The sequence below is a fragment of the Tachyglossus aculeatus genome, chromosome 17 (assembly GCF_015852505.1).
Source record: "Tachyglossus aculeatus isolate mTacAcu1 chromosome 17, mTacAcu1.pri, whole genome shotgun sequence".
Classification (NCBI taxonomy): Eukaryota; Metazoa; Chordata; class Mammalia; order Monotremata; family Tachyglossidae; genus Tachyglossus; species Tachyglossus aculeatus.
The window spans coordinates 43391508-43417653 of NC_052082.1; the positions used below are offsets into that span (position 1 = coordinate 43391508).

General features: G+C 44.8%; 1 protein-coding gene across 4 annotated transcripts in view; it reads right to left on the reverse strand.

Annotated features, from left to right (window-relative positions):
• Positions 1-4843: 4843 nt before the first annotated feature.
• Positions 4844-26146, reverse strand: part of GGNBP2 (gametogenetin binding protein 2) — a 29331-nt gene continuing 8028 nt past the window's right edge. The window contains exons 2-14 of one of the 4 annotated variants that reach the window (XM_038758937.1): positions 23779-23859; positions 22214-22467; positions 21440-21538; positions 16014-16139; positions 15788-15901; positions 12948-13157; positions 11593-11767; positions 10882-11076; positions 10005-10152; positions 9751-9876; positions 8954-9099; positions 7569-7817; positions 4844-5490 (exon numbers count right to left, since the gene is read on the reverse strand). In XM_038758937.1, the coding sequence (XP_038614865.1) occupies positions 5287-5490; positions 7569-7817; positions 8954-9099; positions 9751-9876; positions 10005-10152; positions 10882-11076; positions 11593-11767; positions 12948-13157; positions 15788-15901; positions 16014-16139; positions 21440-21538; positions 22214-22467; positions 23779-23859 (2127 nt within the window). In that variant the 3' untranslated portion in view covers positions 4844-5286. The remainder of the gene's footprint in view (positions 5491-7568; positions 7818-8953; positions 9100-9750; positions 9877-10004; positions 10153-10881; positions 11077-11592; positions 11768-12947; positions 13158-15787; positions 15902-16013; positions 16140-21439; positions 21539-22213; positions 22468-23778; positions 23860-26146) is intronic. The other 3 variants (XM_038758934.1, XM_038758936.1, XM_038758935.1) reach the window with 3 other exon arrangements.

Sequence of the window (26146 nt, forward strand, 5' to 3'; positions counted from 1 at the left end):
TCCTTCTCTCCCTTGCTTCCCTCACCTTGCTTCCCTCCTTCTCTCCCTTGCTTCCCTCCCTCCCTCCATCCCTTCTTCTCTTTTTCCCTCCCTCCACCTTTCTTCCCTGCGTCCCTCCTCCTCTCCCTTTTTTCCCTCTGTCCCTCTTTCTCTGCCGCCTTCCTTGTCTTCCCTTCTCTCCTGCCTTCCTTCCTTCCCTCTTCTCCCTTTTTTCCGTCCCTCCTTCCTCCTCTCCCTTTCTTCCCTGCGTCCCTCCTCCTCTCCCTTTTTTCCTGTCCCTCCTTCTCCGCCGCCTTGTCTTCCCTTCTCTCCTGCCTCCCTTCCTTCCCTCCTCTCCCTTTCTTCCCTCTCTCCTTCCTCCTCTCCCTTTTTTCCCCTCTGTCGCTCCTTCTCTGCCGCCTTCCTTGTCTTCCCTTCTCTCCTGCCTTCCTTCCTTCTCTCCTCTCCCTTTCTTCCTTCCCTCCTTCTCTCCCTTTCTTCCCTCCTTCCCTCCCTCCTTCCTCCTCTTTCTTCCCTGCGTCCCTCCTCCTCTCCCGCCTTCCTTGTCTTCCCTTCTCTCCTGCCTTCCTTCCTTCCCTCCCTCCTCCTCTCCCTTTCTTCCCTGCGTCCCTCTTCCTCTCCCGCCTTCCTTGTCTTCCCTTCTCTCCTGCCTTCCTTCCCTCCCTCCCTCCTTCCTCCTCTCCCTTTCTTCCCTCCCTCCTCTCCCCTTCTTCCCTCCCTCCCTCTCACCCTTTCTTCTCTTCCCCTTCCCTTCCTCCTGTGCTCTATCCACTAGGCAACTTCTCTTCCCTGCTTCTCTTCCCTCTAACTTAAGACTGTGAGCCCCACGCGTCTGACCTGATTATCCTGTATCTCCCCTAGTACCTACTGGTGGTTAAATATAGTAAGTGCTCAGAGAAGCAGCACCTGCTAAGCACTTAAAAAATACCATTCAAAAAAAAAAAAAAAAGGAAGTATGGTTTTGGGAGAAGCAGCTTGGCCTAGTGGATAGAGCACAGACCTTGAAGTCAGGGTTCTAATCCTGGGGCAAGTCACTCAACTTCTCTATGACTCATCTGAAAAATGGAGATTAAGACTGTGAGCCCTTTGTGTGACAGAGATTACGTCCCACCTGATTATCTTGTATATACCCCACTGTGCCTGGCACATAGTAAGCATTTAATAAATACCATTTAAAAAAAAAAGGTGAGTTGAGTGATGGTCTGCCAGATATGAAGGTGGAACAATAATTTCTGGGGCTCTTGGTCCCTGGGCCAGAGAGAAATCAGGCTGGAGGTGAGGAGTTGTGCTTTTTTCTGTGGGATCACCATGTCACCTCGATTCCACTCCCTGCTCTTAATATGGTGACACTGGAAGAAGGAGGTAGGCTGGGCTCAGTCACTACTTAGGCCAGTGGAAGGCTATAGGCTGGCACTCAAAGAGTTACTTCAGCAGTTACCCTGCTCTTTGGGAAATCTTAAGATACAACCCTAAAGCTTCCAGTGTCCAGAAACCTGGTTGTGGGTAGGGAATGTGTCTGTTTATTGCTGTATCGTACATTTCCAAGCGCTTAGTACACTGCTCTGCATACAGTCAGCGCTCAATAAAAATGATTGAATGAAGGAATGATTTCTTTCTGTGGCCCTTGGACTTCCCTTGGCTGTTCTGGTTAATGTCCAATCAATCAATCAATCGTATTTGAGTGCTTACTGTGTGCAGAGCACTGTCCTAAGCCCTTGGGAAGTCCAAGTTGGCAACATATAGAGACGGTCCCTACCCAACAGTGGGCTCACAGTCTAAAAGGGGGAGACAGAGAACAAAACCAAACATAATAACAAAATAAAATAAATAGAATAGATATGTACAAGTAAAATAAATAAATAGCATAATAAATATGTTTTCATATATACATATATACAGGTCCAGTGATAAGGACGGGCACTAAGCGCCACCCAGTGGCCTGTAGGAAAAAGAATTGTGGGATTTGTTAAGCGCTTACTATGTGCCAGGCACTGTTCTAAGCGCTAGGGTAGATACAAGGTAATCAGGTTGGTCACTGTCCCTGTCCCTCATGGGGCTCGCAGTCTTCATCCCCATTTTCCAGATGAGGTAATGAGGCCCAGAGAAGTTAACTGACTTGCCCAAGGTCACACAGCAGACATGTGGCAGAGCTGGAATTAGAACCCATGACCTCTGATTTCCAGGCCCGTGCTCCTTGCACTAGGTCACGTTCCTTCTCTAGAGGCTAAGTCTTGCTATCCTCTGGCCAGATCTTGGCCGACCTAAGCCAATTCATCCCCTGCTGGGCCCAAGCAGAGAAAGAACCAATCAATCAATCAATTGTATTTATTTTTTTAATGGTATTCGTTAAGCGCTTACTATGTGCAAGGCACTGTTCTAAGCGCTGGGGAGATACAAGGTGATCAGGTTGTCCCACGGGGGGCTCACAGTCTTATTCCCCATTTTACAGATGAGGGAACTGAGGCACAGAGAAGTTAAGTGACCTGCCCAAAGTCACACAGCTGACAATTTGGGGAGTCAGGATTTGAACCCATGACCTCTGACTCCAAAGCTTGGGCTCTTTCCACTGAGCCACGTGAGCGCTTACTGTGTGCAGAGCACTGTACTAAGCACTTGGGAAGTCCAAGTTGGCAACATATAGAGACAGTCCCTACCCAACAGTGGGCTCACAGTCTAGAAGGGGGAGACAGAGAACAAAACCAAACATACTAACAAAATAAATAGGATATGTACAAGATAGAGTAATAAATATGTACAAACATATATCCATATATACAGGTGCTGTGGGGAAGGGAAGGAGGTAAGATGGGGGGATGGAGACGGGGACGAGGGGGAAACCAGGTACCTGGTTTCAGGTCAAACTCCCTGTGTCCGGTTCTCATCCGTCAAACTCACTCCCACTTCATAGTCAACAGACCACAGCTCTCCCCACCTTCAACCATCTTTTAAAATCACATCTCCTCAAGAAGGCCTTCCCTGATTCATCTCATGTCTTTTGAAGGGTTAACTCCTAGACTCTGGAAAATTCCCAGGCAATGGGTTTCCCACAAACCTCCAATTTAGATAAAGTTTCTCTTTTGAAAGCAACCGCTGAAACCCCAGAAGCTAGAGACCAAGTCTGTATCAAACTCCCTCATCCACCAATCAATCAATCAATCGTATTTATTGAGCGCTTACTGTGTGCAGAGCACTGTACTAAGCGCTTGGGAAGTACAAGTCGGCAACACATAGAGACAGTCCCTACCCAACAGTGGGCTCACAGGCTAAAAGGGGGAGACAGAACAAAACCAAACATACTAACAAAATAAAATAAATAGAATAGATATGTACAAGTAAAATAGGGTAATAAATATGTACAAACATATATACAGGTGCAGTGGGGAAGGGAAGGAGGTAAGATGGGGGGATGGAGAAGGGGACGAGGGGGAGAGGAAGGAAGGGGCTCAGTCTGGGAAGGCCTCCTGGGGGAGGTGAGGCCAACACTTCTGGCCTACAGCACACCAATCCCATAGTTCGAAAGGGTCAGTTTCCAAAGAGAAAAACTGAATTCTCCCAAGCCCCGGGTTCTGTGGAGAAATTGGACTTCCAGAGAGACTCCTAAATGAGAAAACTGGGTTCAGAGCACATGTCTACCCTGTCTTACCTCAGGCCCCACCCAGGCTCATTTACTTCTCTTGGCACACGTCAGACCAGCTTCCCCAGTGCACCCTGGCCCGGCTCAGGGTGGGGCCAACTTTGCCAGGATGCCCATGGCCAAAGGAGGTGTGGTTTCCCCCTTGGGTGGAAACTCAAGAACTCCTCGGAAGCAAGAGAAACCTACCGCGACAGCAAAGCGAAACCGCAGTGCGTGGGAGTGGTCGAGAAGAACTGAGGCGGAAATGGACTGGGGCGATGGGGTTCAGCAAAGGAGAGGGGAAGAGAGGTTCTCCCTCAGCACCTTGGAAGCTGTAGAATAAATTCAAATGAAAATAAGTCAAGAATGACATTCGTTTCACCTCCACCCAAACTGAGAACCAATATTTGAAAATGCCCAGCCGGGTGAGAGTGCTGCTACCAACCATAAGACCTTAATATTGTTGGCCTTTCAACCCACCTGACGATCTAAGTAGACAAAAATCTCTTCCCCTGGTATCACGTGGGTGGTGTGGCACCGGTCCCGTGTTGTCTGCTGAGTTGTGAGGACAATGTTCAAGCAAAAACCAAGTGTGACTGTTCACTCTGGTGGCCCCGCTTTAATTTTTAAACAGAAATCTCTGGCAGGAAAACACTATTCCAGACCTCACTGCTTCCTCCAGTACTAACCTGGCCAACCTGTCCACAGCATCACTGTAATGCCCTGCTGATTTAAGGGAACAGGGCCAATCACATGTTTATACAGCTCTCCTTGTGCTTTGCTGCCTCAAAGCATTTTTTTTTGTGGGGGACTTATTTGAACCACGAGGCAACCCGAAACTGGGAGTTTCCCAATTTTGTTTTCGTTCACGAGTTAACACGAGCGCTTGAATTCAAGAAGGCTTGTGTTGTGGCAGTCTCATAAGGAGAAAGGTGTTGAGTACTAGCCGTATAATAGCAATAGTGACTGAAGGCTGCAGCGATGTCATGTCACTGGCTAGATAAAGGGGTGCCGCTGAAGTCAACTGTGCTTTCACGCCATCCGGCCCCAGGGAAATCCAGATGGGAATATTTGATTTCTGCCACTTCTCTCCATTTTCACACATTTCTACCTGCAGGGAAGAGGTCTGGCCTTCAAAGTCTCACCTGCCAACGCCAGCGGCATTTTCCAAGATAGACGAGGGGAGATCCACTGCCTTTGGATAAAAGCAAAACCAGGTACACCGACTTGTACTATGCGTATTAATAAATATTCTTTATTCTTAAATTTTGCACATTGCGCTTTAACATATTACATCCAGACATTTTGCAGGTGGATGTCTACTTTGTAAAATCTTATATTCAGCTCGTCATTTCTGTACAGAATTATAAGTACAACATTACTTTCTGCCACTAAGTTGCTTTTTAAGTCTCACAGTAAGAGAAACATTTAATGAAAGGAGATGGCTTAAATTATAAGGCAGGCTTGCCCGGCTACTCAACTAAACATACAAGCCTGAAGAAAGAACAAATTAATGAAGTTACCGCCACCAACGTCCCCCAGAACAAAAAATGAAAAGAATCACATTGGTTTAAGATAAAATTCTGCCATGTTGCTAAATTAGGAGTTTTGGAAAGAGAAGGCGCAGTAGTCATCTTGAGTGTTTCAATGAAAGACGGAGCTAGTTTATTATTTTAGTTTGCTCCAGCTGTTGTCAGCCAGCTACTACAAAGGGGCCTCTTGTGATCGTTTAAGCGGCAGTATTTATTAAACTTCTCCTTCAGATGCTGTCGGTACTGTGCTCTATTGCTGTAGAAAGACTGATTGTTGGCCATAAATGACTGTATTTCATCTTGCGAGATAAAGATTTCCTCATCTGAAGTGCATTCAGACTCATCCTGCAAATAAAAGAAATTGTGAAAAACTTCAACCAACGAACTCTGCGCGACAATAACGGAGGGGGAGGCAGCAGACTGAGTTTTGGTTTCAATTTCATTCAGGAACTTAACAAGCCAAGTGAAAGCCATTAAACTTAAATGGTTAATAGAATGAGAGTATGGCTTCACCCTGCGTTGTTTTTTTTTTTAAGAGCGTAAAGTCCAACGCAAACTAGTCTGTTAACTCTGAACTGATTCTCTTGTCTCAGTCACCTTTGAGTCGTCTCCTTTTATCCCTCTGCATTCGGTCTGTCATCTAGAGCTGACAAGTCTTAAGTTTTCCAATTCACCCATTCCTCTATCTCCGGGCCCTAACTGCCCTGCTTCTGATGTGCTAAATAAAAGTTTACTTCTAGTCACACTAATGGGGGGAGAAGGGCCAAAGATACACTCAGTTCTGCAAGGACACATTTTCACTTCAGGACAGCGGGGGAGTTGAGGGCTGGGGGGGAGAGGGTGGTCTACAAAATGGACAGCGGAAGAAGAGGAAAGGTGGATCGCACCTCTGCTAGGCAAAGGGAGAGGAACTCCCAGAACATTTTGGGTGATGAGAGGAAGGAAGTGAACAGGAAGCCCTGGGTCAGCGGTCCCTAGCCAGAATCACTGTTGTGGGTTATAACTTTAAACAAGACAAACGCACTGCTGCTTTAATTTTTTTTTTAAAAAAAAGGTATAGTTCATTCTCAGAGAACCAGGTGCTGACTATGCAATCCTTTCTCATGCCGCCATATTGCACTAACCACTCCTCTTTATGCTCTCCTATGCCCTGCCCTCCTCTGGGATTTTTTTTTCTTTCTTTTTTAAAAATGGTATTTGTTAAGTGCTTCCTAAGTGCCAGACCCTTGACTAAGCGCTGGGGTAGATACAACTTATTCAGGTTGGACACTGTCCATGTCCCACATGGGGCTCACGGTCTTAATTTTAAAGATGAGGTAACTGAGGCACAGAGATGTATTTGCCCAAGATCATGCAGAAGACATGTGGCAAAGTCTGGATTGGAAACCAGGTGCTATGACTCCCAAGTCCGGGCTCTTTCCATTAGGCCACACTGCTTCCTTTTCAGTAACGGTTATTGACTAATGCCTATTGGTCAGTAGCACCACGTAATCAGTACTATCGATCGAGCACTTACTGTGTGCAAAACACTGCAGTACTAAGCACTTGGGAGAGTACAATACAGCAGAGTTAGAAGACATGTTTCCTGCATACCAGGAGCTTACAGGGTAGAGGGAGAGACATGTTCCAATGACAGATATGTGCATAAGTGCTTGAGGGGCTGAGGGTGGGGTGAATGTCAAGTGTATAGACAACACAGAAGGGAGAGGGAGTAGGGGAAGTGAGGCTTAGTCAGGGAGGACCTCTTGGAGGAGACCTAATCACCAATCACTGAGTAAGCAACTTGCCTGGGGGTGTAAAGAGGAAAATCCCCTCCCCGTCCCCCCCAGAGAGGAAAGGTTTTAATTCCCGCTCTAGACTTTGAGCTCACTGTGGGCAGGAATGTGTCTGCTGCTATATTGTACTCTCTTAAGTGATTAGTACAGTGTTTTGCACAGAGTAAGGACTGAATAAATACGACAGAATGAAGAATTATTTTCCCTTTCCAGAGAAATTCCATCAATCTTAGGAGGGCTGGTACTCTCAGTCTAGCATCTCTCAACCACATTGGACCTGTGGGAGGGTCACATAACGGTACTACAAACTAAACAGCAGCCACTTTCAAAAAAAAAACCCAACAAACTTGCCTCCATCAGCACTACACTGGAGACGCTGTCAGAATGAAATTGTACCAGATGTGGGATCGTTCGGGCCTTCGGGGGGGTAGATTCTCTTGGCCCACGCTCTGTTCTCAGTGGGAAGGAAGCCCTAGTTCCACGGTCAGGCTGCTACACAACTTTGATTGTCCCGATGAGGAGTTGACAACAGCAGGCTATCTGGGAAGTAGTTGGCCGGGGAAATCACTCAGGCCGCCTTTCTGACGGTTACTAAAGCCCAGAAGCGGATGCTAACCACACTGAGACGGGCCAGGGCGGAATACTTACAAGGAGTTCCACTAAGCTCTTGGCACCTTTTCCGGAGTCGGGAATGACGGATGTCTCTGCGGGTTCTGGAAACTGGGGTCCATTTTTCCTATGCTCAAACCAAGGCAACTGCTGCCCGTTCTTATCTGAGCCGCAGCAGCTTTCGGCATGCAGGTCTTTGGTCTTGTCACGGTGAAACACTGTGTGCACGTTACTTCCTGAGCTCTCTCGATTACTCGGAGTCGAAATACGGCTTCCAAGTTTCTGAATCTGAAACCATAGTTGAGGATTTCACGGGTTAGCAGGCTGCAATTCACTGTACCATTCGCTTGATGGGTGGGAGATGGGGTGGGGGTCGCTTGGAGTGGTATTTGACAATCCCAGGCTTCCTTGCCTGACCGTTACACTTTTGGAGCACGAAAATAGAAGAGTAGGAAGGACGAACTGCTTCAGGGACGAGCGTGAGATTTAACAGCCTTTTTGGATGCCCAAACAATGCCTGGAACTCGGTGGCCTAGTGGAAAGAGCACGGGCCCGGGGGTCAGAGGACCTGAGTTCTAATCCCGGCTCTACCACAAGTCTACTCTGAGACCCATGGGCAAGCCCCTTCACTTCACTGTGTCTCAGTTACCTCATCCGTAAAATGGGGATTAAGACTGTGAGCCTCCCGTGGGACAATGGACCGGATCTAACCTGATTAGCTTGTATTTATCCCAGCACTCAGTACAGTGCCTGGCACATAGTAGGGAGTAACAAAGACCACTAATAATAACAACAATAATGATAAATGATAATAATAATAATGACAACTGAATCAATCAATCAATCGTATTTATTGAGCACTTACTGTGTGCAGAGCACTGTACTAAGCGCTTGGGAAGTACAAATTGGCAACACAGAGACAGTCCCTACCCAACAGTGGGCTCACAGTCTAAAAGGGGGAGACAGAGAACAGAACCAAACATACCAACAAAATAAAATAAATAGGATAGAAATGTACAAGTAAAATAAATAAATAAGTAAATAAATAGAGTAATAAATATGTACAACCATATATACATATATACAGGTGCTGTGGGGAAGGGAAGGAGGTAAGATGGGGGGATGGAGAGGGGGACGAGGGGGAGAGGAAGGAAGGGGCTCAGTCTGGGAAGGCCTCCTGGAGGAGGTGAGCTCTCAGCAGGGCCTTGAAGGGAGGAAGAGAGCTAGCTTGGCGGATGGGCAGAGGGAGGGCATTCCAGGCCCGGGGGATGACGGAACTGAACACCAAGTCTGAGACAGGTAATGAAAGGGGTGAACGGGAACCAGAAACCTGGTGCTTTTCAAGCAAAATGGGACTTTCCTTACTCTCCAGCTCCAAATGGGGGAGCGGGTTTTAGAAATCCAACCCCAGTTTTGGTGCTTACGTGTTCGTCGCACTTCAAAATCTTGCTTTTCTTTTTCTTCTTTTTGTTCTTTCCTTTTGTGTTCTCTTCGGAATTAGCCCAGCACTCCACGCAGCTATCGCCATCTTCCTCCTTGTCGTCGCACCGATGAACGCAAGGGTCATCTCCTGCAGAAAACATCCATCTCTCTGAGTTAGGCTTTGTGGGACGGCAACTCTTCAAACAAATCACCAGGGAAGCCCCCTCATTCATTCGTTCATATTTATTGAGCGCTTACTGTGTGCAGAGCACTGTATTAAGCGCTTGGGAAGTACAAGTTGGCAACATATAGAGACGGTCCCTACCCAACAGCGGGCTCACAGTCTAGAAGGGGGAGACAGACAACAAAACATATTAACAAAATAAATAGAATAGTAAATATGTACAAATAAAATAGAGTAATAAATCTGTACAAACATATATATATGTTATGTGGGGAGGGGAAGGAGGTAGGGCCGGGGGGATGGGGAAGGGGAGAGGAAGGAGGGAGCTCAATCTGGGAAGGCCTCCTGGAGGAGGTGAGCTCTCAGTAGGGCTTTGAAGGGAGGAAGAGAGCTAGCTTGGTGGATGTGCGGAGGGAGGGCATTCCAGGCCGGGGGGGGGACGTGGGCCGGGGGTCGACAGCGGGACAGGCAAGAATGAGGCACAGTGAGGAGGTTAGCGGCAGAGGAGCGGAGGGTGCGGGCTGGGCTGCAGAAAGAAAGAAGGGAGGTGAGGTAGGAGGAGGCGAGGCGATGGACAGCCTTGAAGCCGAGTGAGGAGTTTTTGCCTGAACCTACCATGTTCGTCATGGTTACAGATGCCTTCGGTGCAGGCGACATCCGAGCCCTCCGGAGAGCCCGTTTCGCTCCCTTCCATGCTAGATGAATAGCCGCAGTCGCTACCATTACAGTGCGGAGATAAACCTGGGAATAAATCGGAGATGACGGCAATCTGCAAAGAACTCTAGGATGCTGCGTGCGGCCCGTGCAAGCATGAGATCGCCTCTCCATCCCCCTACAGTTTTCCTAAAGATGTATCCCGGCTCACTCACCTTTCTTGATTTTGGGAGAACTCAACAGATTGCCACTACTAGGACAGGTGCACGAAGAGCTTTCGTGGGTAACAATTACTTCTACGCAACCGTTACTCTCTTCTGTATTGCCGCAGGCTTTGCAGCTGCTCTCCACAAAGTTGGCTTCCTTTGAACAAAAAGGGAAACCCAAGCAATTGGAGATGCCTTCACAAAGGGCTGCCCAAATGTCTTTGGCATGCGATACCCTGCCAGGGAGGAAGGGAGCCTAGCCGGAACAGAGATACACGCGGCCCCGCTGCTCTGTGAACTTCCCTGTCCGGGAGTCAAAACACCAACCAATCAACCCTAGCTCGACCCGCTCGGGTGGCACGACAACTTTTCGGCCATGCTGGGAACCAGCAAGTAATCTGATCACCACCTAGAATCTTGACCGGGAAACATTGGCAGCTGACTCTTTATGGGATCTCCTCTACAAAAAGTCATTTTGGGGGCTGTGCGTTGGAAGTTGGTTGGTCTCAATTCCTGGGCCCACCAGGATCTCCTTGAAGGCAGCAGGCTCTCACACAAAAGTCAAGAGCAAACCCACATGGGCCTCAGCCAAAAAGACTGCACTCAAAACCTGGCTTGGGAGGCCCAGCTGAATGAGTTACAATCTGCAAAATGATTGATTGATAAACACACCGTCTCAAAGCTTAGACTGTAGCTCATTATGGGCAGGGAAACTGTTTATTGTTGTACTATACCTTCCCAAATTGCTTAGTATGGTGCTCTGCACAGAGGAAGTGCTCAATCAATACGGTTCAAAGAATGAATGACGCAAAGCAGGGCAAAAAGCTTCTCCTTCAGGCTGGCTTTGTTTTTACTACCCACTCCTGAGGGCTGATTCAGAAGTTACCTTCTCCTGGCTTGTATCTTTCTCATCTGCCGCTTGCAAAGGAGTAGGAATCTCACAGACACATTTATTTTTCCGTCTGTTCTTCCGCTTTTGGCGCTTCTTTTCCTGCTTGAGCTCTCGTACCCTTTCCTCTTCTGAGAACTCTTCGCAGAGCTGTTCCAATCGACTAATACCCTGTACTTTTTCCACAGCCATCTGTGGAGGAAAACAAATCGGGTGTGAGGAGTCGCTTCGGAGCTAATGGCCCCCAGGGGCTGTGCACCTCTCGCACAAGAGTGGCCTTTACTCAGAAGTTACACTTTTTTAAAAATTTTTACAGATAAAAAGCTAAATGATACAACAATGAGAAAGAAAAGTTAATTCAAGTACCCGGAATGTAAGGAAATTTTTTTACTTTTAAAAACAGCACTGAATTTGCCAAGACCTCTGCAACCTGTTATTTCCTGTATAAGTCAACATTAATTCCCACTTGATAAAATGAGAAATGGTATCAGAGGCTAAAGAGTTCTCTTGAATACAGTTATCAACAGCAAAACTAGGACTAGATCTTAGTTCTCCCAAATCTTCATTCTGATCTGACCAGCCTGCAACACTACCAAGGCTGATGGTAACAGGGAAGGCTCAAGAAACACTGGCAGCCCAGGCAAAATTCAGCCCAACGAATGACTTGGCTTGGCGATCTCAGAGAGTAAAGGAGCTCCCCATTCTTACCTCAAAACTTTTACGTAAAGCATCAACCCCGAGATAGAAAAGCATCTGCCACGTCTGCTCTTCAGCTCGGAGTTTTTGCCAGATTCGATGCAGTCTTTCGTAAAGATGGATACCCAGGCAGGTTAACACCTCTTCTTGGGCTATATCTATTGTCTTAGCATGCCTTTCCCTCCGCCTACGAAAGCATTGAGTGGAGTTGGTCATTTCCAATCTTTTTCAACTAGAAAAGTAAATACTTCTCACATAAACAAATTTATACTGGGGAAATCTGAAAACCGAGGCAACAAAATCTATATACATATGTGCAAATATGTATATTCATGTACGATAATCTCACACTAACAAAAAGACCCAGTAAATATGGAACTGACATTTGAAACCCCTGTCCTGTTTTCCCAGCACCATAATGCTAAATAGCAAGAACCACCATGAAAGAAGTGAATCTCATGCAGGTCACCACATTCTTCAACATCCGCTAATGACCACATGCCTGACACCCCAGAAGAGGTTTGCACTTGAGAAAGTTTTTTAAAAAATAAGGAAATAACTAAAATGGAGATGTGACCAAAGTGATTCAATTAATTACGGGTGAGATTCCATTACCTCGATTTCTGGCAAGGAGACACCCAAAATGTTTGCTGCTTTGGAGACTAGGCAGGCATAAGCACCCAAAAGAGGATGTATGAATGAAAAATGGCTCAAATTAAACTGATCAACTTTTTACCATTTTAATGTCAGAATTAAGAGGCCTTATTTTAAAAGTATGAAAAAAAGCAGGCTGTCCAGTTCATGAATTATTTAATGTTCAAAACATTTACAAACCACCTGCCCAACCTTCAATCTTAAGGCATATCAGCAATAATACTTTCCTCGCTAAATTACCAGAGGCGCGCCCAGAGCTAACATTTGAACTGAAGCTTTAGAGCAGTGAACGATGGACAAAAAAAAACAAAAAACAAAAAACCAAACTCAACCCCCCTCGCCCTTCCGATGCATCATTTTCGCACTGAGATGTAACACTGAAATTTACTTCTCCTCCATGCAACTTGAAGCAGGGGCCCCAAACCCATTAGCCGGAGAGCATTTTCTTCCTATTGTAAACGTACGGCTGAGAAATATGCATTTCTCAATCAAAATCAAAAGCAGCAAAAAAAAAAAAACAAACCAAAACCAAGCTGCCAAAAAAAAAGGAGCATGTATTTTGAAGGCATATCTTTAGAGCAGTTTACAACCAAGTATATGTAATGAGGCAAAAGTGCAGAAAAAGGTTTATTTACGAGCTTTCGAAATAAAACTTTCGGTGATAAAAATAAAGAAGCAAAGCGCTAGATAGCCCACTCTAGCCAATTACATACTCATACCCTCCTGCGAACTCTGGTTCGGCCCGGCCCAAGAGGTGAGCGATGAAGTCTGTTTCGCAGCACACGTGGATGTGGTGCTCGTGTGGACAGCACCGTAGGCCTTCATACAGTGCGGCACAGTAGCCCTTCTCTTTGCTGCAGTCAAGCTCACCGATGAGAATGTTGTATGCGCGAAGGACTTTATTTTTGCAGTCTGTGCAGAACCTAATAAACCGGAGGGCAGACCGAGAGCTTGGGCAAATGAGAACGTGCTTCACAATTCAGTTAAGCAGCAGCAGACGTCCCCATTAACAGCTAAGTCGTCGATCTGCGCTTTGACTCTCCCAGAGAGAACTCTCCTCACGAAGGTTAAAATACTCTGAAGGAAACTCTTGATCGTGTCAGACGGAGCATGAATTCAAGATCGGTTACTATTTTTCCCTAGGTCTCTCCCTTCTTTACTGGTTTTTATATGTGGTTCGAAATCTAGCCCTTAAAAGAGACTGTAGAAAGGTTGGCTGAGTGAGAGATGAGTCAACTGCCTCATAAGCCAGATGGGAAAATCTCATTTGTCAGTGACTGAAGGACTGTTAGCCATTAAAGTCCAACCCCTTCCTTTTTTCCCTGGACTTGTTGTCCTCAGCCAAAGTAACTGGCATTTAAAGAATCACCACTCTCACTTTTTCCACAGGCATGAGTAAAATGCTGAAGCTATTTTTTAAATTTCAGTCAAGTGATTCTAAATATAGATTTTTATTTTTTTTTTTTACATTTTACACTTGGATTCCTTTTATTACTCAATGTTTTTAATCTTAATATCAGACCAAAACGAGATTAGGTGAGGTCTTTTGCTGTAATGAAGACGGTCTTGCCAAAATAGCCCACAGTTCAGGTATTCCTGGGGCTGCACTACACTAGCACGTTTTTGGAATCTTTGTGGTTTGCCTTGGGAATTCTGGGGCTTGGCCATATTTTCATTTTCTGTGTGTGGTGAGATTCAAGAGGTGGCATCCTCCACTGAGGATTTCAGTGCCATGCAGACTACAGAGTCTGTGAGTGTGCCCTAGCCAACCCCAACGACTTCTGTTGGAAAGGCACTGGCAGAATTCACGATGTGAACTGCTGCCTCAAGGCTGGAAAGATGGTTAAGAAAACTGGGTTGGGGCTAAGGAAAATAACTAAGAGGGCAGGTGACTTTTCTAAGCTATTTGCTCTATCCAAGGTAAAGATATAAAGCACTGACAATATTAAGTCTCCCCTACTGTCTGCGGCTGCCTAAGGAACTGATAAAGAATACCTGCCGATAGTAAGACTATTTTCAAAGGCTTATATAAACAGCTGTTACAGAATACTTGTCATAAAACTTGTATGTGGTTTCCTAAAACTTGCCATTTTAAATCCCTCACTTCAGTTATTTTTAAAATGGGTGTTAAATGGAGTTACTGTAGGCGGAAAAGCAAACAGCAATTCCAAAAAATAATGGGATGACTGTTCTTGAAAGGGTAAAGTGATTCTTAGAGTGTAAATTTTCCTACCCAGCTATTAGAGGAAAGATTATTATTGTTTTTTTTTAAATGGAAGGCTTCAGTTTCACACCATTTCTAGTAATGCACTACACCACAACCTTTACTCCAACAAACAACTTTGGTCAAATATTAGTTTTGAGCCTAAGTGATCAAAATATTTCCTTGTAATACGGAACACAAGATGCTAAAAGGGTGAGCTCTTTGGACATTCAAAGAAAGGAGACTAAACTATCAAATGGGATTTGCAACAAGCCCAAAAAACGAGATCTAATTTGCTTAACAAGGATTTATTTCTAATTTAGACTAGGATAGACAGTTTAAGCGTTCCCTATTGGATTTGTTAAGGAAAAGTCATCTCAAGCAGGGGTGAAATATGGGGTCTTTAGGACCAGGAACCTATACACAGCTAAGGCAAAATGCTGATAGTTTTTCTACCCTTTTTTTCAGCTGTGGAGATGTGATTTTATTGATGCCCTTTTCTCCCTCCAGCTAAATTTCACCAACCCAGGGCACTGGGAGTTTTGGGGGCTAGATGAGCAAGTTTTAAGCTGAAATTCATATACTTGAAAGTGGGTGGCAAATTGACATAGGCCTTGAAGTTAAGCATCATAGAAGCTCATTACTAACCTGTAGGGTGTATCAGAAGTAGCCGTCAGTTTAAAACTGACCCTGGGGTCTCTTCAATCCAATATTTTCTAAATTTAGTTGACCACAAAAATTCCCAAGTTCAAACTTTCCAGTCAGTAATAATAATAATGGAACTTGCTAAGCACTTACCATGTGCCAAGCACTATTCTAAATGCTAGAGTAGATAATCAGGTAGTTAATCAGGTTGGACACAATCCCTGCCCCACATGGGGCTCACACTCTTAATCCCTGTTTTCCAGATGAGGTAAATGAGGCCCAGAGAAGTGAAGTGACTTGCCCAAGGTCACACAGTAGACAAGTGGCAGATCTGGGATTAGAACCCAGGACCTTCTGACGCCCGAGCCCTGCTCTCTATCCACTAAGCCATGCTGCTTTTCAAAACATTCACTGTAATAATACTATGGTATCTCAAGGACTTCAAAAGAGAGGTGTTCTGACAGCTAACTGATGAGAGACTTAGACATGATTACATTATTTGGAACTAGCCTCCTTGCCTAAACACTGTAGAATAAAGACCTGGAGACAAACTATAGTAAAGGCATCACTATCACGAGCTTGAAAACTTTGCTTTTAGGTGTCACTAAAAGAAAAACAGAACCTAGTCACCGATCTCCAGCCATTCTGAAAAATGAGGAAAACTAAAATGTAAAATACTCCCATCTCCTTTATTTTCCAACTTACCTGTGCTTTCGTAGATATGTTTCTAATGTTTCTAAAAGGCAGCTAGAATCAATTAAAACTACTTCATCTCTGCATTCCTGGGACATGAGTTCCCAAACATCCATCCAACAACCTCTGGAGAAGGAAAGAAATGCACAGCAGTGAAACTCAGGACTACACGACAGTGGAAAAAGCAAACAAAAAAAAGAAACAGTAAAAAACAGACTGAAGGATTGCTTTGTTTTACCTGGCTGCTCCCTGGAAAGGTCCATAATGGAAAATGATCCTACACCTGCTGTCCCTCCTGTTGTCTTCACTACTTTTCTTATCTGCACTTAACTTCTCTGAACTGACACTGCTACTGCTCCCTTCACTGTAGCATAGTATAGAATTCAAAATTTTAATAGCTATAAGACTTTAAAAACGAACGCATTTTAAAGCTGAAGTAGTATATTTCAAAACACTATTACATCGTACTCTCCCAAGCGTTTAGCACAGAGTAAGCGCTCAATAAATACCATTGATGATGATGATCTATCCTTTGCTGTACAATCAATATACTAAGTGGCAATGCCTTCAAAAAAGATACGGAAAACCAGGAGAGAATGTCGCAATTATAGAGCTAGAGAGGGACTGGAGAAATCACCTGGACCGGCTTTTCTGCTTCAAGGTAGGTGAGTAATCAGGCAATCCAACAACTTAAGTTTATATTGTAGATAGAGAGGAAAGGGGCCCCTGGGAGTTAAAAAAAAAAAAATGGGGGGAAGGGAAGGGGAAGAAACTCTTCAATTTATCCAGACCTGACTTTGGCACTGGTAGGACCTGGCTAAGTGAGACTCCCAGCTTTGATCCTTCACCCCAGACCCCTTCCCCAGCTGCCGGACTCCATTCAATTTTAAAACGGTGTCAGAAACGGGGGCTCACACCTCCATCCCTCTGAAAGAGGAAGGGGCAGGACAAAGAGGTGTAGAGAGTACCCAGTTTCTGACACCATTTTTTTAAACTAGTTGAGGGGTAAGGGGGATGTGTCTGTAGCAGCTGGAGCTTCAGAGAACGTGGATTCCCCTAATACCATGAAGATTTGCTTGGTCCCAAGTGCTCCCAATGCTAAGACGGCCTTGAAATGTCACAGTCACAAAGATATGCTGGGCTTTCAGGTAAAAGTTTTTAATTATGCAAATATTCACAGACATGTAATCCCATCGCTAGTCGTAAAAGAGTTTGCTCGACACTGAAAACTTGAACAGGATTTCAATGATTACTCGGTCACTGAAACAGCAGTTGGTTATTCTAATGCAGGACCATTCTGGGCTCAACCAAATTTGCTCAAATCATCAAGCTTGCAGTCACACATTTTACAACATAAGGTTCTGATGTTAGGCACAACCAGCCATCCACAGGTACTTAAAATAACCTTAGAGTGATATTAAAATATTTTATGAGAGGAAATCAAATGCTACTAATACAAAATGAAGTGTACTGTGGTAGCAGCGTGACCTAGTAGAAAGGAAATGGGCCTGAGGGTTGGATGACCTGGGTTTTCATCGCAATTCTGCCACTTGTCTGCTGAGAGCTGAGCAGGGTGTGAATTCATTCAATCATATTTACTGAGCACTGTGTGGAGAGCACTATATTAACAGCTTGGGAGACTACAACAATAAACACACATATTCCCTGCCCACAACAGCCTTACAGTCTACAGGTGAGGAGACAGACATGAATACAAACAAATAAAATTACAGCTATGTACGTGACCTTGGTCAAGACACTTAACTGCTCTCAGTCTGTTCCCTCGCCCGCAAAATTGGGATTGGATACCTGCTTAGGACAATAAGGATTGTGCTGACCTTATTAACTTGCAATTACCCCAGTCCTAAAGACAGTACTTGACACATAGTAAGTGCTTAAATACCATAAAAAACCTCAAGTGTGCTAGGAGAGATTTATGAGTAGCCATGACTTACTTGGTGGTTTCATTAAGAATCACTACTTTAAGAAATGAAAGCTGATAAACTTTACCTATGCTTCAAATTGGACCAATCACCCATGGCCTGAATAGCAAGTCTATCGAGTAGAGTTCTTCATAGGACCTCACCCATTTCAAAAATCCATCAATGAACCCAAAGCGTTATTTTGGGTGAAAAGGAGATGCTAAAAAGCAGTGAGCAGCTGGGAGGGGAAAGGGTAAAGTGAGCAACAACAACAACAAAAGTAATAATAATAGTATTTGTTAAGTGCTTACTATGTGCCAAACACTGTTCTAACCACTAGGGTAGAAATAAGCTAATCAGGTTGGATGGACACTGTCCCTGTCCCACATGGGGCTTACACTCTTAATCCCCATTTTCCAGATGAGGGAACTGAGGCCCAGAGAAGTGACTTGTTCAAGGTCACACAGCAGACAACTGGCAGAGCTGGGATTAGAACCCAGGTCCTTCTGACTCCCAAGCCCGTGCTCTATCCATTCCACCACTTAGGCCACGTTGCTTCACAGCGTGAAGTACGGTAGTAATAAACGATGGGGAGCCTCGCCCAACCTCAGGCCCAAGTCATCCAAGGCCCTAACCGGGGTGGGGGCAGGGAGCTGTGCTAGTTGTTGGGAGCTGGTTAGAAGACACTCAAATACTACTGCCTGTTTGAGAGCCATTGACTTCTGGCTAGCCATTCCCACTTGCCTTGGACCACAAAGCAGAGGGAAACCAGAACAAGCCCACACATTTGCCTGGGGGGACAGTTATTCCAACGTATTACAAGAGAAAAAGGACATTACACAAGTTTGGGAAAACAGTTCCATTAACCAAGTACTGATAACTCAGGTCTACTTAGTCCAAGGAAAGTGGAAGTGAAACTACCGGCTTAATTTGCTCCGCGTAAACATTTCGGAGAGATTATTCAGGATCCAAAGTGGATTTTCTTTCCTGTTTTTGGTTGTACAAACGTGACCATCTTTTTCAATATCCGCTGACCTTCAGGCTGTGTGTCTGCATATAAATGACCTGGCTACTGCAGGCCAAAATGTATTTTTGTCTTTAAAATTCTACAAATAATTTGCAAGTGCACATCCATATTCTTTGGGCCAACCAACTGACCAAGGAAGAAATTTTAAGCGACACTCAAGGGGGGGCCGGAGAGGAGACGTTCAAGACAGGGTTGCAGGAGAGGGGTATAAAATGACATCATGCCGCACCCTGAAGCCACAGCCGCGTTGCAGGAGCAGCTATTGGTGCCCGTATCATGCTGCTCCTCCCAGATGAACCCACAGGTCGCTTTCTTCCTTCCTTTTCTAGAGGTCCCCTGAGCCACTCGGAAGCCCTGGAGGATACCACAGAATGTGACTGGTGAATACGGGCCGAGGGCGGCAACTCCTTCCCCATGAGCGGCTGGAAAGTGGCTGGAGAGTGGCCGGGGACAGCGAATCTCCGCAGCCAAGAGGGGTGGAGAGGGCGTTGCGGCCTTCTGGCCTGGAGACGCTCTGCCCTTCAAACCGTTGGCAAAACGGTCCCTGAGAGGCTGCAGACCTCGGGCAGATGGTCCGCCCGCTAGATGCCCCTTGTAGCCCCGAAGCGGGGCTGAAACTCACCAAGGATGAGGAGAGACAAGATATCGCTCGAGAGCCCCAGGTCGCTGACCCCTTGTGAAAGACGGAAAGGGGAAAAGTGGGGTTGGGAATCTCTTCGCCTTGAGCAAATAAGGCTCACCAGCCTCAAGTTTTCCCAGGTACAGAGCTGCTCTTCTAGGAAAAAGGAGCATTCACCCAAGTGAAGCAGCGTGGCTCAGTGGAAAGAGCCCGGGCTTTGGAGTCAGAGGTCATGGATTTAAATCCCGGCTCTGCCAATTGTCAGCTGTGTGACTTTGGGCAAATCACTTCACTTCTCTGGGCCTGAGTTACCTCACCTGTAAAATGGGGATGAAGACCGTGAGTCCCCTTGGGGACAACCTGATCACCTTGTAAACTTCCCAGAGCTTAGAACAGTGCTCTGCACATAGTAAGCGCTTAATAAATGCCATCATTATTAAGTTGAGCAGTTCTGTTATCCTCAGATCTACGCTGGGTCCTTGCAACCTCTGGATTGGATTAGAGTACATCAGGCCACGCGCATGTTTGCTTTTCCTGTACATTCTTCGGCCAGGACGCGGTTCAAGAGTTGGGAAAACTCTGGTTCGACAACACACTGCGGGGTCGGAAGACATGGCTCGGACACCGAGTTCCACACTGTGAGTTTTCCAAGAACTCCGGCAGGCAGGGCGACCGGACCTTCTTCGGGGTCCTTAACTGGGATCTGTGCCAGCGACTGCTTCCTAATCTGTGACCAGGGAAGATGGGATGTTCGCTCTTGAGCAGGTGGACTGCGACACCCTACTTGAGTTTAAAAACTTCTAGCTGGCTCAAGGAGAGCCCCACGCACAACACTGACTTGCAGACAGATTTCTACCAGCTGCATTCACTTCTCCACATTCAAGCAATAAGACACAAGAAACTAGTCCATTACTGGTTTCTGTTATTTTGTACTCTCCCAAGCGCTTAGTAAAAGTGCTCTGCACACAGTAAGCGCTCAATAAATATGACTGAATGAATGAGTAAGCTGAAGCACTCTAAAAGGGTTACAGATCAGCTACCGGACCAATTTGGTAGAGGTCACTGATCCAAGGAGTTTCTCGGAGTGTCCAAATAAAATCTACAGCTTATGACCCATATATGTTGCCAATTTGTACTTCCCAAGCACTTAGTACAGTGCTCTGCACATAGTAAGCGCTCAATAAATACAATTGACTGATTGATTGACCCATGATTCTTTGTGTTAGTCTTATACTCTGAAACCAAGGAAACCTACTCGGATGGGGTCAGGGGGAGGAGAAAGGCAGCTGTGGGAGAGAACAAGGAGGGGAAAAAAGTCTTGAGGAAAACAGAGCATCAGTAGAGTTAAGGTACCAGTTTTAAAAAAATAGAAGCATTTCAAAACTGCAGGAAGGTACATTCTTATGAAGTAATTATCATTGTTAACCAGATAAGCCAGCAAATGCTGGCAAAAGTTTATGTCCTACGGTAGCGGAAGAAGCAGGTAAATAGCTGGACAACTCTATCATCAATTGGTTTACTCTTGAGAACAGAACAAAAGAAGTGTCTTTGCTTTCTATATTAATATGCCACCGCTTGAAAGCTCTTACTGGTCTGGAAAAGGTCTTCTAGTTAATCATACAAACTTTACTATTAGAGGGCAATTTTCTACACCCACCGCCTTTTTGTAACGCAAGAGCACTCGGGGCAGAGTGATTTTCAAATATCAGACTCTTCACCCGTTTAGAAGACTGGGATGAAGCCATTCTGTTTTCAACGTACACCATGGTCTTGAAATAAATAGTTATTTTTTTTTTTTTTAAATTGCCACCCAGAAGTCTGATCTCCCTGTTCCAGTTTCTGCAGCAATTTTGTTAACCCTACTCCTTCCGTGACAAGACTCTTTGGAACTCGGCTCTGTTCTTCCCTTCCCTAGCTGGAGCCATGGTCCAGGCACTCACACCTCAGCTTCATCTCCTCAGTTCCCCCTTTTCACTATTGCTCTTGCCCCTTTCCCTTCTCCCCACCAAGAGTTGCCGAAGACCCGCTGCCCAGCTAATCAGTATGTTTCGGCAGGGACAACCCATTTTTCTACCCATTTTCCGCTCCAAACTTACCCCAAAGGTTTGGGTTTGTGCGTATCTAGGGAATGCAGCTGACATCTCTTGTTCTTCTTACTTTTTGGAATCGCATCTATCATGTCACTTAGTTTGGACCTGTTTAAAAGCAAGCGCGATTCAAAAGTCAGTGTGGCCTTGAATACATAAAACCATACATCACATAGTATAGATATAAATTATTGGGGGTTTAAATGCCAATTTCTAAGGCACAGCGTTAAAAATATTTACACCCTTTCCTTCACTGAAGAGAGGACGTAAGGCATAGTATTAGGGGCTTTTTTGGGTATATTTGCAATTCTTTTTCCACTAATCTTCTTTAAAAACCTTCCTCCCACCAGTAAGGGCTTAAAAGAGAAACCTGAAAATTTCAATACACCATTATGTGAAGAGTTTGAGTATATCTTCCAAATCACTCAACTCAAGCCAAAAACTTTGTCAAAATTTTGAAAGAAAGGGTTCTAAGTGGCCTTCTCCCCACAAACACCTAAAATTCATGACACCTGAATGAATCTGACATCTGAATATGTTGCCAACTTGTACTTCCCAAGCACTTAGTACAATGCTCTGCACACTGTAAGCGCTCAATAAATACGACTGAATGAATCTGAATCAATACACTTAATGGAGAACCAAAGACAACCACCCCTAAACAAAACCGGACTATTTCTTCAAAGTAAAAAAGGAGGGATAAATGTTCTTTACTACTGGACACCTAAGTAAAAGTTGGCTATCTTGAGAGATTTTTTCAAACCTAAAACCAATTTAACTTACCCGTGTACATAAAACAACGTGTAAAGCTTCTTCGCGTCAGTCATACAGCTTCGAGTAACTGAGAGGACTCCCTTGGGCCCTACCGTAAGGGGTTCTAAGGCCGGATTTCCAGACTCTACAAGTTGGGAGAAGAGACGTTCCACACTGCGACGACAACCAACACATGGGACAAGCTGAGAAAGAGCACTCAAGACTTCACGTGATGTCACCATCATGGCTATATTGAGATCTTGCTGTTTGAGCATACTATGTCTCTGAGAGAAAAGGAGAAAAGACAAAATGAAAGCAGGCCCTCCCAAAATGACACCGTAGATTTTTCCACGCTGCTGCATTCAACGCTCTGCTTTTTGGTTTAGTGCTCAGGGCTGTGTGTGTGTTTTTCCGTCACTGACGGCCGCAAAGATGATATGCCACCTCTCCGATTCATTTGTGCGAGGTTTTTTTTTTGTTTTATTTTTATTTTTTTAAAGCGGAACCCGACAGATTCTTTGATGGCCAGGCTAGCTGATACCATATCACAGGTTGTTCCCTTTCATTTATTGTCCTTTCCACTCACAGTTCCACAGTAGAGCCCTGCATTCATTCATTCAATAGATTTAGTGAGCACCAACTTTGGGCAGCTGAGAGGTGGCTTTGGTGGCTCACGAGTCCCTCACGAGTTGGCCCTCCTCGGATCATTGCTGGGACTTCCACGCTTCTCGCAGGCCCAGTGGCGTCCAATGAGCAAACTAATTCCCAGCAGTCACCACAGGCAGAGAGAAGTGGCTTCTGGGCGAGGTATGACACCCATCCTCAAACCCTGAAATTCCCCCCATTCCCACTGGAAGTTGGGCTGGTTCCAGCCGAAGGAAAAACTGAGTGTTAGCCAGGGTCAGTTTGGGCCAGATTCCGAAATTTCAGCCCAGTGAAGGCTCTAATTACCAGGCACCAGCAATTAAAGGAGAATTTTAATCCTAGAGAGAAATCCAGGGAACTGCACTATCCATTTCTTTGGTGAAGTGCTTTCGCAAGAAATGATACCTGCACTCCTACTAATGGACTCAGCCTAAACGAAGACAAAGGGAGAAAAACAGACAAGTTACTATATTTCCTCAAGCAGTCACTCCTTCCCACTTGCCTTCAGATTTTCATTTACAATCTGCTTTCAGAGTTTAATACAGGGGCGTAGTCATTTTGTTCTCAACTACATTAGCCCCTAGGAATAAACCACTGCCCCAATTGATAAAAAGGTCATTTTAGAACTGTCCACCCTAAAGGAATCAACCCCTCGCCACCCACGCACCAATTTTCCCCCAGACCCACACAAAACAACAACAACAACAACAACAAAAAAAAAAACCAAGTAGAGAAAGAGAAAAATGGAAAGTTAAAGCCAATTTAGGAATCTAGGCACAACTTTTTCCAAAAAACCTTTCCTGTGGGAGAATTTTACAAGGGCCATTCCTACCCAGAAAGTCAGATGTCAAGAAGGTTAAACACCGCAATGAGAGAGAAATTTATTAACAATTTTTACCAAGAGAGAATTAAAAAACACAAGTAGCAACTAAAGAGCAATGGGAGCTTACCTGAATAAACTGCTTTAGTTGTGCACCACTGTTCTGATGTCCATCAAGGTTTAAAACGTTGTCAGGAAATTCCATCACCATCTTAAAACACAAAACCAAAAATACACATCAAAAAGCGTCTCTCAGACCAAATTAAACAGCCTACTGTGCCAAATTTAGCACTGAAGTTCAGGCTTAAAATCAGGTTTGCTGTGATTGCATAAGCTTCCTTTTGGCTGAAAACAGAATATGGTTAGTAATTCTTTGTTAACACAGGCTAAACAAGTTACAAAATATAAAAGGGATTTTTTTTCCTCCAAAGACATTGAAAAGACTCTTCCTTGGCTTGTATCCATAATTATTTCTCTCCATAAAACAACTCTTCAAGGTACCAACGCAAATACCTACATAACCCCTGCTACTCTGGATCTTTTTAGACAGTCCCACTGTTTTTCAACCAGTACCAGTCAGTCACGGGTTATATAACACTCATCAGGGCACATACCAATCAATCAGTTCATTCTCGCTCCTTAGCCCTCCCAATTGTGTGCTGTGAAAGCCCTTGCATAACAGGGGTAGCCCTGAAGTGCTTTATAACTCTGATAGCGATATTTTGGGGGTTCAGGATGGGCCTTTGGGGGCCCCTGCTCCAACTGGCACTTCTTTCAGAGGGCTGCTGGGAGGAATTGCACTGAGACTAAAAATCATTTTTTTTTTTAAAACGGAAAAGCACTCTCCATAGTCCCTGGCCTTTTGGCCACGTCACTGATTGTTGGCTCTTTCACCAGGGCGTATGTAGGACAGTCCATCTAGTAAAACAACTAGAAGGGGGAAAAGGGAGAGGTGTGTCTAATGACTTTGGAATAGGTGTCAATTACAAGCGATTACATTATCTCTGCTCCTGATCTCTGGAAAAAAAAAATGAAGAGTTGACTTCAAGAAAAACTGATAGCTGAAGCTAACACCAATGTTAATAATACCATTAGTTAATATTAGGGAACTTCACTCTCCCTCCCTCGTGAGTGGGAAAAGTGAACGCAGAGTTTCCCAAAAGGATTATTTCCACCTGCCAGGCCATGCTGAGATTAGGCCCTCTCGTTACACCTATATTACAGATGAGGAAAAAAAAAAATGGTACTCTGGACTCTGACTCCTTCGCTCTTTACGATGTAGATTCTATATTGTAATTAGAGTTTATTATCTTTTACATTAGACACCAAGATCATGGAAACTTTCAAATAAAATTTCCATATTCACACATATTTAACTTTGTCCTATATCAGATGATGATTAAGAAAGTTCTGGATTTTTATTTTGGACAGGCAGACCTTTAACCTTTCCGGTTTAGGTCTGCAGTGCATCATGCTCCTTTTGGTATTGTGTCCTGGTGAGGTTTCACAAACCCCTTTGAGGAATCGTCTCAACGTCAAGCATTTTTCCTTGCCTTGCCTGTACGGCCCCTGACATTCACTTATTAAGTCACTATTTCTTCCTTTGGGGTGTCCTCATTTTCATTTAGGGACTCAGTTCCTTCTTGGCTAAACTGGACATATTTACCACGTTTACTCCATAATTGCCACTATCTAATAATCTGCCCCCCCCACACACAATTTCTTAAGAGGAAACAAAATATAATCTTTGTCAGCAGCGATAGCAGCACAGTCAGGGGGTAGAGAGAAGAGTAGGATCAGAACATTTAAAGCTGTGGACGCAGAGAATTTCTTCACTGACAAGTGCAAACTGGGGGGTGGGGGGGGCTTACATTCATTGGGTGCCTACCTATTCGTAGCACTTGGGAGAGTGAAATAGGAGAGATAGCCTATTACTTTTCTTTTCCTTCTCCCCTCCTTTCTGCCTTATCCCCCTACTTTTTCTCCTGTTTCCCTTACTGTTAGGCTTAATTCCACACCCCTGTTGGAAAAATTATGCAAAGAGGGGCAATTTTGCAGCTAATTATGGTGACCCTAAAGGAATAAATTAAATTGGTCTGCTAGTATCCCCAATTTGCTTTTCATTTTTGAAACCTCTTCAAATGATTTTCACCTTCCAGGGTCAAAAATCAAGCACTTCAGTTGTGGATTCACTAGATCCTGGGAGGGAGTGCTGCTGTTCTCCTCCCTCCTCCTTCTTCCTAGGTGAATGTGTCTCAATCAATAGTGTTTACTGAGCGCTTACTGTGTGCGGAACACTGTATTAAGTGCTTGGGAGAGTACAATATAATCAAGGTGGTAAACTCGTTCGCTGCCCATACGAGCTTACCATCTAGAGGGGTAGCAGACACTAATATAAATAAATTAATTATGGATATGTACATAAGTGCCTGTCCTTGGGAATCGAAATGGAATTACATTTTGTTACTTATACAGTTTGCTGAGTCAGTAATATTCTG